The following is a 15226-nucleotide window of genomic DNA, read 5'->3' on the forward strand; positions in this document are numbered from 1 at the left end:
GCTAACAAGATTAAATACAGCTTTTACTGGTTCCTGGCACGTTGTAGAGCAAAACATTAAGACTTGGTTGAGACATTTTGAGGAACAAATGCTGAAATCCAAGAAGGGCCGAAGACAACAAATCAGCCATCATCTCTGACAGACAGACATCCTGTGCTGTCATTGCCTCCTCATAACAATGTCAGCTGTTGTCAGTCTCCAATGTACAGTACACAACATCAGCAGGACTTGTTTTCAGCACACACACACTGTGAATCAGTGTGTCGTCACACAGATTGAATGGCTGAGCGCTGTCACCACGAGCAGAAGAGTAGGAGCAGACCTACATGTTGAGGCTGCAGACCGAGTGTATCATTACAGGTGATGAGAGTGCTGGGTCGCTGATAACAGCGGTGTGTGTGTGTGTGTGTGTGTGGGGGGGGGTCAGGTGGGGATTCTAGTAAATGTAGAGCTTGGCAACAAACTGAAGTGTTATCACACTTGAGGGCTTTAGCAGAGCTTTAAAGATTAGTCAGCATGGTGGTTGGCAGTGATTCAGGTTTTTTATGGTTCTGTTAGAACTTTATTTCTAATTTGCTGTTCAGTAAAAGTGACAAAAAGACAAGCATGGCCTAAAGGTCTTCCGTGGTTTACAGCAGCATTTTTTACCATCAGATAGGGAGGCTGTAAAACCTAAATTCTCTCCTTGGATGAGCCCAAAATGGGCCTTTTGAGTTTCTTGAAAAAAAAGGGGGAGGACTTTTTGGTAACGCCTACAATCCCTGGCATCTGACTGGTCCAACTCGGACCTTAATAGAGGAATACACTTCCTCTAAACATCAACTGAAGCAAAGATTTCCAGCCTTCGTGCTAAATTAAAAGTAAGTAAAATAATGTGTGACAATCAACATTGTTTGAAATGGAGGTAGGTTGAAGTATGCACTTTTAAGGCCCTACCCCTTTTACATATTTTAATGTTTCAAAAGAAAAAACATCAAATGCAAATGTATCAGTTCATTTGTTTTACCTAATTTACACTTTTTTAATGAAAAACATGGAAAGGAAAAAAGAAATACAACAAAGTACAACTCAGAACTGTGCAGTCAAACAAAACAAAGGCTGTCATCGATACACTATCAATAATTTCTAACCTTTTCCAGGTTTTTACCGCTCTCCGTTCATATATACATTAAAGATTTGTTCTTTGAAATTTTTTTAATTGGCTTATGTTTTTACTTTACTTTGCTTTGTGTCATCTGTTAGACCATTCCATATTTTAATACCTGCCACTGAGATACACCAGCTTGTTGTTCAGAAAGCAGATGTTTTAAAATTCAATGTGGCTCTTAGGTTGTACCCTCCATCCTTTTAATGGAACACGTTCATTATTTTTAGGGGAAGTTGGTTGTGTTTTGCCTTATACAGTATTTGTGCTGTTTTAAGTTGAACCAAATCTGGAAATGTCAATAGTCTGGTCTTTATTAATATTTCATTAGTATGATCTTTTTATCCTACTTGATTTATTAATCTGTTTGCCTGTTTTTGCATGAAATTAATTATTTGTAAGTCGCTTTTGTACTTCCATGATTACCCCTAGAAATTTAAATTCATCAACCCTTTCAATGATAATCCTACCAATAGTTCATCTTTCAATAAAGTTCGGTGATTGTCTCAGTTGATATTACCTTAAATAATCATTTATCCTGTTTGATCATTAGCCATAGAAATATAGTAATACTTTGTTTTTTTTTTTTTTGTATAAACTATATTTTTGTCTCTCTGTTAAGTTATTAAGTGTTGTGTCCCTGGCTTTACCCAAAGTACCTAGTTTCATCATCAATCGAATATTAAAGGTTCAATAATACTGATGTATTGATACGAATATTTTTATGGAATATTACATTTTATTTGAATACCTTTATATTCTATTGACAATTTATTATAAGTAACCACATACAAACCATTACATAATGGCGAGCCAGCCAGGAGACCATGGTCTTGAGTCGAAAAAAGGTAGGATGCCTTCTCCGGGTCAGGGATGAGGTCCTGGCTCAAGTTGAGGAATTTAAGCATCTTGGGGTCTTGTTCACGAGTGAGGGAAAGATGGAGCGTGAGATCAACAGGCGAATTGGTGCTGTGTCTGCAGTGATGCGGGCGTTGTACCGGTCTGTCGTGGTGAAGAGAGAGCTAAGCCAGAAGTTGAAGCTCTTGATCTACATTCCTACCCTCACCTATAGTCAAGAGCTTTGGGGAGTGACCGAAAGAATGAGATTGCAGCTTCTGGGATCTCCCTTAGACATAAGGTGAGAAGCTCTGACATCCGGGAGGATTTCGGAGTAGATCTACTGCTCCTCCACATTGAAAGGAACCAGTTGAGGTGGCTCGGGCATCTGGTCAGGAGGCCTCCTGGACGCCTCCCTGGTGAGGTTTTCCAAGCACGTCCAACTGGAAGGGGACCCAAAGGAAGACCCAGGACACGCTGGAGGGACTACGTCTATCTGCTGGTCAGGGAACACCTTGGGATTCCCCTGGAAGAGCTGGCCCAAGTGGCTGAGGAGAGGAGAGTCTGGGTCTCTCTGCTTAGGCAGCTGCCCCCCGTCATCCGACCCCGAATAAGTGGTCGATAATGGATGGATGGAACTACTGCCTCCAAGTTGATGAACTTGGTAAAAAGTGATGTTTTAACCATTTCATCAGGTACCTTCATGTGGGTCTGGAGGAAGTCCTTGATCCTCCGTCCTCCATTCTGCTCCAGTAATCCTTTGAACACTGGGTTGTCCCTCATGCTGTGGGCCTGAAGGTCTAAAACAGCCTCCCTCAGGGTCTTATTGTCATTCCCTCTGACAGAGAAGACACAGACTCCCGGAGAGAAGCAAAGCCAACCGCTCCACCTGCCCTGGGCTGAATTCCAGAACGATCAAAGATTCTGGAATTACTTGTGCAAAAGTTCTAGCAGGTCGAGATGTCCCTTAAGTCCCAAAAGCTTTTTTATCTATAGAGTCCAGTATTTCAATCATATCTTTACTGGGAGATGAGGTCGCCTCAGGTGAGTGCTGTGATTTGCTCCTCTGGGTCACGGGTGTCTCTCTGTCGGCTGCTGATTTCTTCGGCCCCATGACAAACTTACAAAATCTCAATCGTTGTAATGTTGGAGGTTCTTTAGATTTCTTCTTTACTGAGTGTTGGAGTGAGTGTTGGTTATTTTAACTGGATTAGTAGCATTGTCAGTAAATAAATGTAGTTGCATCTTAATTGTTTACAGATGTTTGTGAATGAGCTGCCATCTGCTTCAAACGTTGCCATGAGTTTGCCTTGATCGCACGTTGGCGCACGCTCTGGTGCATCCCTAATTCTGCCGAAACCCAAATTCAGATCATCAGAACCATCCTCCTAGCATTTGTCATTTGTTAGGGGCAGCAGTAGCTCAGGTGGTAGAGCGGGTTGCCTCATGATCGGAGGGGTCATGGGTTTGATTCCAGCCTCCAGCTCCCGCCAGGGGTATCCTGCTGTTGTGTCCTTGGGCAAGACACTTCACCCAACTTGCCTGTGTTAGTGGTGGTCAGAGGGACCGACGGCGCCAAATGGCAGCCTCGCTTCTGTCAGACCTCCCCAGGGCGGCTGTGGCTGCAAGTAGCTTACCATCACTAGTGGTGTGTGAATGTGAGAGTGTGTGTGAAAGCGTCTTTGGGTGTCTTGAAAAGCGCTATATAAGTTCAATGCATTATTACTATTATTTGTCCTTTTTTTTTATAAGTCTAATATCTGAAGATACTGTCGCCTCATAACACGTAACAGAAACGTTTAACTTGTCTCCAAACAGTGGAGGTGTGGACTGTTGAGCTTCCTAAAAATCCATGGTACAATAATCGTGTTACTTTCCACGAAGAGTGTGAAGAAAAAGTTTCTCAGGATGTTTTACACATCATCTCACGTCTCATTAGATGTTACCACGTCTTCCTGTCTGAATCTAAACCTGCTTTTGTGTGTGCGTGCCTGCGTGCGTGTGTGTCTGTGTGTGTGTGATTTTATAGGGTTATTAAACCCATGTCTGGCAGATGGTGCCGAGTTTACTTGGAGTAAACCAATCGGCTGTCCGTGGAAAGTTCCATTCGTTTTAAAGAGGGAGTAAATCTAGTCCCACTGATGGTAAAATCACGTTAATTTATTTTTAATTGTTCCCTGGAAAGAGTGCACAGCTGCTTGTTTTTACTTCACTCCATCCACATGGTGCAGGCTTTAAAATCAGGACCATAGTGAAGAATAAAGTTCTGAAACGCATGAGCTAACCTGCCAATCTTACTGGTGATTTTCATTCTGAGTCTTGTCTCCTGTCTGTCTCCTAGCTGTGAGCCGAGGGATCGACAGGACCAACAGACATGGGGAAGCAGAACAGCAAGCTGCGTCCTGAAGTGATGCAGGACCTGCTGGAGAGCACTGACTTCACTGAACACGAGATCCAGGAGTGGTACAAGGGCTTCCTAAGAGACTGCCCCAGCGGAAACCTCTCCATGGAGGAGTTTAAGAAGATCTACGGCAACTTCTTCCCGTATGGAGATGCTTCAAAGTTTGCTGAACATGTCTTTCGCACTTTTGATGCTAATGGCGATGGGACGATAGATTTTCGGGAGTTTATCATCGCTTTAAGTGTGACATCACGTGGCAAGCTGGAGCAGAAGCTGAAATGGGCGTTCAGTATGTACGACTTGGATGGGAACGGATACATCAGTAAAGCTGAGATGCTGGAGATTGTACAGGTGAGTGTCTTCATCATAAAGCACAACACATTATACAAGCTAACTTCACAGACTTTAAAACCATGTTTCTATGGTGTGGTCTTTGTAGGTGTTCCATCTAACATGGACACACTCGCTCACACACAGTAACTCTATCATTATCCAGGGCAGTGGTAGTCAAACACCACTAACCAACGGTGCTTCCATTGTATCCGTAGCAGTCTTTATGTGTGCTGGAAAGCAGTGCTGGTATTTTAAGAGCAACAGGATATACAGCTCTGCCTCAGGGCCAAAGGAAGTCCTGAAAGACTCGGAGCTGGATGTGGCTCCTCCTAACACGGGACTTCCAGGAGATAAGTCACTCAGGACCTCGTTTAGAAACAATGCTCAGCGTTACAGACACATTTAGAAAGTTTAAAGGAGTTTCTGACTGTGGAAAGGAAAAATGTTTGGAAAACACTCAAAGATTCATTCTCAAGCAGACTTTATGTTTTGCTTTACAAACATTAAAGAAACAAGCAGACCAAAAAATCAGCTAGTTTCTTCTACTTATTATGTCTTGTAACTTCCTCTCCTACTGAGCAGACTTTCTCTCATACATTGTGATCATGTTGGACTGAAGACTAATCACCACATAGACCTTCAAAGAGAATATGTAAACGTGCCTACTAACATCGTTCTGAGTCCAGACCTTAACCCCATCTTTGGGATGTGCTGGAGATGGCTCTGCAGCGGTCAGACTCTACCATCATCAATGCAAGATCCTGGTGAGACATTAATGCAACACTGGATGGAGATAAATCTGGTGATGTTGCAGAAGCTTATCAAAACAACGCTACAGCATATGTGTGTCGTAATCAAAGCTAAAGGAGGTCCAACGAAATATTGAAGTGTGTGTCCTTGTTTTGGGTGTAGTGTATGTTGTACTTCCTAAAGAAGCAATGTTGTTTGTCAGATAAATTTAGCTAATGACAGAAAGGAATAAACTTTCCTTCTTATTTTAATGCATTGCTGATGTATTGAATCAGGACTTGATGGAGGCAGATACTCAAATCAAATAGTAGGATGTCTCCCCTGACTAGGTGTGGGTAATCCACCAGTTTATGGAGGAGAGCCATGAGCTCAGATCAGGAGGTACTGATAATTGACATCCCAAAACTTCTTGTCTTTTTTTTTTTGTCGACAGTCAATAAGGTTTCTCCTTCCGCCTTATCTCTGCCTTTTCAAACTCCAACCCGACCCACCATCCTAGATAGTTTTGCTTCTGTTTTTTTGCCTGAACTAACCAAACTAGTTAACTTTGAAAACCTCTGCATGCCCCCTCCACATCTTACCCTCTTCCAGGGTTTCCCCCAGTGCTTAACAAGCCTGATAGGGCGCCAGGTCAAGCGTTCCCAGTCGATCGGTCCCAACATGCTCTATATAATTAATGCTTCTCTGGTCTCTGGTCAGGTCCCTGCCTACTTTAAGAGTGCTGTAATCCACCCGCTTATTAAAAAACTCAGTCTTGACCCCTCTCTCCATAACAGCTTGAGACCCATCTCTAAACTTCCGTTCATCTCCAAGATCTTGGAAAAGGTTGTGGCTAAACATCTCTCAGCTGCTCTTGATGAACATAACATCTATGATAGCTTCCAGTCAGGTTTTCGTAGCCTCATTCTACTGAAACAGCTCTTCTTAGGGTCTCTGATGACCTTCTGGCCAACAGTGATGCAGGGGACAGTTCTGTTCTGGTCCTGCTGGACCTGACTGCAGCCTTTGACACTGTTGACCATCACCTGCTACTGGAGAGGCTCAGATACTGGGTAGGCCTATCAGGATCTTCTCTAGAGTGGTTCTCCTCTTATCTGTCTGAGCATTCCTTTTCTGTGGCCGTCTCCAAGTTTAGGTCGTCCACCAACTCCCGTCACCCATGGTGTCCCACAAGGTTCTGTGCTGGGACCTCTTCTCTTCCTCCTCTATCTGCTCCCTTTTCAGCACCTCCTGAGCTCCTTCATAGGAATCTCCTACCATCTTTATGCAGATGACATCCAACTGTACATCTCCTTTAAGCCCCATGAGATGTCTAAGCTGCAGCTGTTACACACCTGCTTAGACTCTATCAAAACCTGGATGGTGGGAGCTTTCAGCTGAATGAAGATAAGACTGAGATCCTCATCTGTGCCCCAGACAAGCTGGTTCCCAAAGTTAGAGACTCTCAGCTTGCTTCTCACACCAAACCTTCTGTCAGGAATCTTGGTGTGACCTTTGACCCAGCTCTCACCCTAGATTCTCATGTCAGTTCTCTTGTTCGCTCTTCCTTCTTCCATCTCAGGAACATTGCTAAGTTGAGTCCCATTCTGTCTCGCTCTGAACTTGAGACAGTTATCCACACCTTCATCTCCTCACGCTTAGACTACTGTAACTCTCTTTTCACGTGTCTGAGCAGAACCTCCCTGAACCGTCTGCAGGTGGTTCAGAATGCCTGTGCTCGGCTTCTGACCAAGTCCTCCAGACACACCCACATCACCCCGCTTCTCCTCCAGATTCATTGGCTGCCAGTCAACTTCAGGGTTCATTTCAAGATCCTGGTTCTGGTCTATAGGGCCTTACAGGGACAAGTACCATATTACATTGGTCATCTTCTTAGTCCCTACACCCCCAGCAGGTCCCTGAGGTCCAGTGACCAAAGCCTACTGGTTGTGCAGCACCAGGCTAAAGGTCAAAGGTGACAGATCATTTGCTGCTGTGGCCCACAGACTCTGGACCTCTCTCCCCCTGAGCCTGAGATCAGTGGACTCAGTGGTCTCCTTTAAAAAACAGCTGAAGACTCACTTGTTCAGGCTTTGGTGGGACCTTCATCACCACCCTCTCCTTGTTCTGCTCTTTCTTATTCACTTTCCCTTTCCTCACATTTCTTAATCTTTCCTTTTCCCAACTTGATGATATTTTTAAATGGTTTTTAATTTATTTTTTTTGTTTTTGTTTTTGTGAAGCACCTCGTAAATTTTATCTTGAGAGGCGCTTTATAAAAGATTGTTTTCTTTTTCTTCTTCTTCAAAAGATCTGCAAAAGCCTGATTATGCCTAACATCTGGGGGTGCTAAAATTGCTTTGTGGGTGGTTTTAATCTTTATAAATAAGCAGTCGGACTGATGGTCCCTCAATGTAAGCTGGTGGACTACAGAAGCAAAGCTTTTAGACCTGAACAAGTCAGCTCAGCCTGTCTGGATATTTCTGGAGGTATCTGCAGCCAGGGACTGCCATGTTGTGCCTCACACATGCTTCCCCGTTTTAGCCTCGAGGCTGCCGTGACTCAGACCTGAACCTGCCACTTCCTCCTGTATCCTGGTGACATAAACCCTCTGCCATTATAATTTGAAACTCTTCAGTAGCAAAAGAACAGAAAGCAATAACTCAGATGCTCATGCCTGGCTGTTTGCAGAAGTCATCTATAAAAGATGAGGAGAAGGTGTAGAAGTGCAGGAGTTAGGCTGATGCTAATTATGTAACCAAGAACGTTTCCCTCCTTCCTGTGGTTTCACTCAAATGCACAAGTTTGTACTAACTAGACAGAAAGTGTCATTCCTTTCTGCTAATGTGGAGCTTCAGAAAGAGCCTCTAGCAGACATAGTTCCTCACAATCAAACTGTATTAATCTATCCTTGTGTCTTCTCGTCCCCTCGCTGCGTTTAGCTAGCTGGCTCTTCTGACTCAAAGCCTCTCGCCTCTGCAAGACAAAAGCCGGCTTAAGAGAAAAGTTTCCTGACTCCAGAAAGTAACTGAAGGCATGAAAATAGAGCCAGAGTCTGCACCCAAATGTGACAGCAATACCAGGTGGTGAAGCAGGTTAGCATAGCCATCCTCTGACCTCCTCACCACAAACTGTTACTTATCCTAATCTCATCAGCTTTTATTCGGTGTAGCGCCTCTAGAACTGTTTTTGAATCGTGTGATGGTTGTGTAAAGTAGAAAGAGTTTGCTTCTTTTCCTTCACCTCTTCGGGTCACGGGGGAAGCAGCCCAGCAGACAGGTACAAACCGGCTTTTATCCCTCAACATCCTCCACCAGCGGTGGAGTCTGAGGAAGTTATGGTCGGGTTCTGGAGGCGCTGTGACAACAAAAGACATTTGGACCTAGAAAACAGCGACGGGTGTTCAGCGCTCTCTCGTTTCCAGTTCCGTTATCGGGGGTCCTCTACCGTCGTGGCACAGAAAGATCCAGTGTATTGTTTTACATACATTTAATGGAAGCAAAGAAAAAAAGGCCTGGATCCTTTAAACGCCTTGTGACAACAGCAGCCCTGGTCTCAGACGTGTCCTGGCCTCCCTAAACTCCATCTAACAAAGAGATGTCAGCACACAACTCATAATCAACTGTTTCATCACAAGTCCATGTTTTGCTGATATTGTTCCACCCTGGTATTGAGTTGTAAGGGCATCATCTCAGATCTGAGGGTCTTATTTTGAATGTGGTCCTTTAGTTGGTGTGGAGGATGCTGCAGCCTCTTTCATTCCTCCTGCCGTTGCCTTCATGGTCTCTGTTGGTACCTGCTGGTGATGCTCATAGTTATCCTGGCTGTGGGAGTAATTGAATGAGACAGATTACATCTGATGTCTCACACACACACACACACACACACACACACACACACAACGGTGAAACCTGGGTTCAACAGTAGATCTTTAATGGTTGGCTGGGTTTCGTCTGAAACACAGTTGGCCACAGAAACGAGACAGAGAGCATCTTCCAGGTACTTGATGAAGCTGAACAGGTCGCTGACGTTCTCATGGGAGGCATGTTTGTCTTGCGTCAAACTCGGCTGATGCTGTTGATGAAAATACTGAGCGGATGACCTTCCTTCCCTTTGCTCTTCACCCTCCTGAAAGCCGCTATTCTCTGAACAACCTGGATTAAAGGTATAAACCAAAATCTTAATGTCATCCTTAAGAGGCTACGTATTAATCCAGAGGTGAACGTTTTTCTGTTGATTCAGACTCAGACGGTCTCACAGAAAACATTTCAGCTTTTGCTTTTCTTCCTGCTAAAAAAAGCCTTAAAGAAGGTTTTAAATATTCTGTTCAGCATTCAGGTTCAGCTGCTTTATCTGGAAAAAGTTAATCCAGATTATAAAATTACACATCACAATTATAGATCGAATTTTACTCTTATTGTTAACGAGAAGTCAACCAATATTGGTTTTTCTACTGCCGATACCAGTGCTGGTATGTAGGAGACATGGTATGTACTGCTGATTTTTAATGGCCCACATCCAGATGCTTTCCACCTGATTTTCATGCTTAAATCTCACTAAGAACGTCAGTTGATGCTCAAAATTTCTGAAGCTGAATCAGCCGAACTGGTAAAGCTTAACTTTAGACTGCTCAGTGTTAAAGTCAAGACACTTAAAGTTCATTTAGGGTATTTATTATGCAGATGTTATTAATGAATGTAAAAATACATTTAAATTAAATCGTGCAACATCAGCAGACTGCCCAAAGATGTGCCTGGCTCTTAAATCAGCTTCACTGAGGACAAATATCGGCCAACGCTGATATATAAAGCCATAAATATCAGTCTACCCCTATTGTCACCACATCTGCAGTGCTCTACCGTAGGAATCCATGCTTGTTATTCGTTCTCTGGGGAAACAGAGCTCCAGTGCACCTGTCTCAGCTCGGAGAATTTAGCTGGAGGAGAAAGGAGCTTCAGATGGCAGGATCTGAACTCTTACTTGCTGATGTGTGGTCATCTCTTCGCTGATTGGCTAACAGCAACACAACTCTAGCACTGACTCCATCTGCTCTGCAACGTTGATGTTTTATCTTCGCCAATAACACAAACCTGGAGTTCTGCTGTGTGGTGGAGTTGCTAATGCTAGCAGTTAGCTTGTACTAGCTGGTTCTCTGCTGTTTCCTGGACGCTAAACCAACAACCGGTGTTGTGCCCGAACGCATTCGTTGGAAGATCGTTCGTGAACTCTTTAGTTTTTGTTGTGAGCTGAACTTGTTCGTATTTTGCCTGGCGAAAGTTAAAGCGAGTGTGTTCGTTCTGGCGTGTGCGACCGGGTTTATGAACACGATCTTTTGATGCTGGAGCTCCAGATCTCCACGGAGCTAAAGCCTAGCTACAACATCCTGTTAACCATAGAGTTTATAAAAAGTAGAACCCACAAATGCGGCCGCCATAGGCAGTAGCGGTCAGTGCGGCGTCTCTTCGGCGTTTCTTCTCTTTATTGTGGGCAGTATAAGGTACACCTGTGCACTACTCATGATGTCGGATCAGCATCTTGATGTGGCACACCTGTGAGGTGGGATGGATTATCTCAGCGAAGCAGAAGTGCTCACTATCACACATTTAGACTGATTTTTGAACAATGTTTGAGAGGAATGGTAATATTGTGTATCTGGACTGAATTTTAGATCTTTAAGTCCATCTCATGAAAAATCGGAGCAGAAACAAAGGTGTTGCGTTTATATTTTTGTTGAGTGTATATATATATATATATATATATATATATATATATATATATATATATATATATGAAAAAAACTGTGAACTTAGTTCAGTTAGTTTTAAATGATGAACTAAAAAAATGAACTAGTTCATTTTAAAGTGTATGAACTGAACTTTGAACTTTCCCAACACCAAACCAACAACAGCTTCCCCGTCGTGAGTCCAGATGGGTGAGTCCATGAATGTTAGGGACAGTGTGACGTAGATCTGTCAGGCTTTTCTAATCCTACAGTTTCACTGTCTGTTTTCTATTAGAAGCTAATGCAGGAGATAGGTGTAGGAGACTATTTTCATGTTCAGCCTGCATGAAACTCTCAGAGTGACCCGTTAGAATCATTAAAAAGTGTTTTTTCACAGAAGGGGCCGTTAAGTAAAAATGAGAGCACTGGTTTGGGATGGACAGCTGTTTTATTTATCAGGAGGTGTGAAGGGAGAACATGTAGAGAGGATCCTCCAGTTGGTTCTGCGTCATGCAGATCCTCTTTGTCAAACACATCCAGTTTTGATTCAAACTAAAAAGACAACAGGGCCTGAGGAATATAATCCCAGGTATTGGTTGTGTTAGTGTCGGAGGTCCAACCCAGGAATCCGCAGCTTATAGAGCGTTTTCTATTTCACCTCAACATTTACAAGATGTCCAGGTCCTGTAACAGCTAAACACTCCCAAATCATCACTCCTCCCACATGGCATCCCTTTCTGAGTTTCACCAAGGCCCAGATCAGGTTTACTGTCCTGATTGTAGAGGCTCAGCTGAGGAGTGCTACTTCGTGCTTGGATCAAATAAATACAGAAACCAGGAGCTCTTTTAGACAAATGCAGAGGTTTTGGACTGTTTTCATGTCGTCTCTGCTGTTTACCTGTACACCCAACCTGGTTTACTGCAGCCAAAGCTCTGATGATCATCCACATCCCACATGCAGCCCACGGGCTTCATGCAGACCAGAAACAGCCAAGACAAGTTATTGCTCTTGAATCTGTGACACCATCCCTTGCTACTTTCCGTGGTTCTGATGTCCAACCATGCAAGTGTTTCCTCCCTTACATGCAAACGTGATGTAAGTCATTAGCACCTGTCGTTTCTCGTCCATCACCAGGTAACATGCTTGGTGCTTTGTTCTATGATCCGGTTGGTGCAGACCAGCCGTGTTCTGGGATTCAGACAAGCCGTCTGAATGAAGGTGCCTCTTTGCTGTCCTGCTAGGCAGCTCTTGTGCTTACAGTCACCGCTCAGCACATTAGCACGGGCTAACGCTAGCGGTTTGGGCTGTTTGGTGTTGGGGAGATGCTTGGTTATGTAGAAACGTCCACGTTTTCCTTTAAAGGTCCATGTCAGCAAATAGCCAACATGCTTAAAAAGCAGAAAACATTTAAAAAAAAAGCTCTGCAAACTAAAAAGAGAATAAAATAATAGCATGATTAAAAACCAACAATCCCTGAAAGCAACGGAATAAAAATATGCCTTAAGCCTAGACCATAACAGGTCAGCTGAGCCATAGGCCTGTAACTCAGGTCTCTAATGTACTAAACATCTGTTGCATCTGGTGCGTGTCCTCAGCTCCACTTGGGCCTGAGCCGTCCTTTTTAAAGCCCTCGCTGCTCTGTAGTCACCATCAGTCCTCCTCATGTCCGCTGCCATCCCCTCCACGTTAGGTGGACCAGGCTGTGATTGGCTGTTTACTGCCTAGCAGCGGGGAGCAGAGGAGACACAACACGGATAAATAGTCTGCCAGAGATGGTGGATCTGCATATGTCTGCTTCCAACTCTACCTAAGCTGTGAACGTGAACCTGAAGAACGGTGAAGCAGCAACACGCTGACAAGTTGGAAGGAAGTCTAATCAAGGGTGTAAAGCTTCCAACCATTACAACAAGTTTATTTTTACATGTGGAGGTAAAGCTCCATCACTCGTCCACCCACCTGCAGCCTTTGTGTAGAAATGATGCAGGAGCTGGAGCTCTGCTAATGCAGGCTCAGGGTCAATGACCCCAGATGCACATACCTGAAGAACGTCTGTTAGAGCATCGTAGATGGAGCTGTCTGGTTCTACATACATGTTGGGAGTCAGTCCTAGCAGCAGCTAGCACCTAAACACCTTCCTGTTTCTCTAACGTCCCTGTTTACTCTCATGCAGGCAATATACAAGATGGTGTCCTCTGTGATGAAGATGCCTGAGGACGAGTCAACACCTGAGAAGAGGACAGAGAAGATCTTCAGACAGATGGACACCAACAGAGACGGTACGTCCATCCCAGTAGCAGGCTGGTTTTTCATCAGGCTTCACTAAACGTGAGAAGGAAAAATCTGTTCTGGCCCGTTTTTATTAGAGCGTTGAAGAGAAGTGAATTCACCAGGAGGGTTGCAGTCTCACAACGCTTAGCAAGCGAGAGGCTGCAGAACGCTGAAGCTGATTAAAATTAGCAGCCTCTCCACTTTTAGGGAACTCTTCAAACCACATCCTGGAATCACAGCAGCCTTTCTCACAGGAAGCTCTTCTACCAGCAGGAATAGAAACGTTTTACTCTCAGCCGCGCAAACGCTGCCTGTGATGCTGAAGGATGAGAGAACACGCATTTCTGTTACAGGAGATTTCCCTCAGCATCAGGACATATGGGCTTTAGAGGTGTTGATGGTGAAATCATTTAAAACACTGCCACCTGCTGGTGAGACTCCAACTTGACTAGATGCACAGGTCCAGGTCTGAAAGGGAAATTCCCTCAAATTCATCATCTCTACCTATTGGATGTGACCTTCACTTGTAACTTCTACAGCAGAAGCACATCCGGTAGATCACACAAATACTTCCTTGTCTTTAGATGTGTTTCCTGTTGCAATGCACTGTAAAAAAAAATTAGCACCATTTCCTGTTTCGCTGTCAAAAGTCTTCTGCTCCTGTCCTTTGACTCGTCCTCCTCGGTGTCCAGACGTGTCCTCATATGCAGATTCAAACAGCTTCATGTGACTCTTCTGGTTTCATGCTTGTTCTTTTTTTTTTTGTGCTGCAGGTAAACTATCTCTGGAGGAGTTCATCAAAGGAGCGAAGAGCGACCCCTCCATCGTGCGCCTGTTGCAGTGCGATCCCAGCAGCGCTGGCCAGTTCTGAACCTGAGGCATCGCTACGATCTGTAAGCCTCCCAGTCTGTAACTCTTTTGGTTCAGGTGGACGTAAGGTGGTGGCTCGGAGGCAGAAAGGCTTTCTGCTGGAGTTACAGAGAGCTAGTCTGTCTGCGGCTAGCATTAGCGTGACCGTCGTTTAGGGTATATGTCAGGTGTTGGACCAGCTCTTCTCAGAACAAACCGTCTCTCACATAGAAAGCAGGTCAGAGACAGCAGAGGTGTTGGTGTGCAAGGTTAGACACACCATCTTGGTCAGGGAGCTTCTGCTCGCCTTCAGCTTTCATCATTTATCATTATCCATCCTCTCAGTTTCCTCTGAGCTCTGCTGCTCAGAGTTCTGTTCAAGTGCAGGAGCGGGTTTGCTGACTCCATCATGGCTGCCGCCTTTGATACTGAGATGATAGGTGGTACTGGTGGGCCAGCTGGCTGCTCCTGCAGACCATCTGCTACACTGGACCACATCTTCAGCTGGATCACCTTGAGGAACGTTAGGATCTAGATCTGGGGTCGCCAACCTGGTGCCCGCAGGTCTTTTCCCCAAATAGCACAAGATGTCTGCCATCTTTTTCAATCATAAATGCATGAATGTAGATTTAAAAATGACATTTTTATTTAATATTCATTTAAATGTGTTTATTAGACATGAAGTTAGTTTAAGAGTTGGTTTAATTGGTTCAAAGGTCAAGGTTGTAACAACCTGGTAGCTCTCCTGTGGCTCAGTACCCCTGAAGGAGCTCGGTTGGTGACCCTGCCCTGATCGAGATGTTTACAGATGTTTCTGGTTCCCAGCAGGATTCACTCGTTCACACCAGATCAGCATAATGGCTCTAAAGATAATCTCATCAGATATTCCTGCTGTGTGTGGTGTGTTAAGATTGCTCTAGTTGGCCCTTGGATCATAAATCG

General features: G+C 44.3%; 1 protein-coding gene across 2 annotated transcripts in view; it reads left to right on the forward strand.

The window, feature by feature from the left end:
- The window catches only part of ncalda (neurocalcin delta a), a 78280-nt gene that overhangs the window by 59992 nt on the left and 3062 nt on the right, over positions 1-15226 (forward strand). For both annotated transcript variants that reach the window (XM_015949341.3, XM_015949340.3), the window contains 3 exons: positions 4323-4733; positions 13338-13443; positions 14209-14328. In XM_015949341.3, the coding sequence (XP_015804827.1) occupies positions 4356-4733; positions 13338-13443; positions 14209-14306 (582 nt within the window). In that variant the 5' untranslated portion in view covers positions 4323-4355 and the 3' untranslated portion in view covers positions 14307-14328. The remainder of the gene's footprint in view (positions 1-4322; positions 4734-13337; positions 13444-14208; positions 14329-15226) is intronic.

The sequence above is a fragment of the Nothobranchius furzeri genome, chromosome 5 (assembly GCF_043380555.1).
Source record: "Nothobranchius furzeri strain GRZ-AD chromosome 5, NfurGRZ-RIMD1, whole genome shotgun sequence".
Classification (NCBI taxonomy): domain Eukaryota; kingdom Metazoa; phylum Chordata; class Actinopteri; order Cyprinodontiformes; family Nothobranchiidae; genus Nothobranchius; species Nothobranchius furzeri.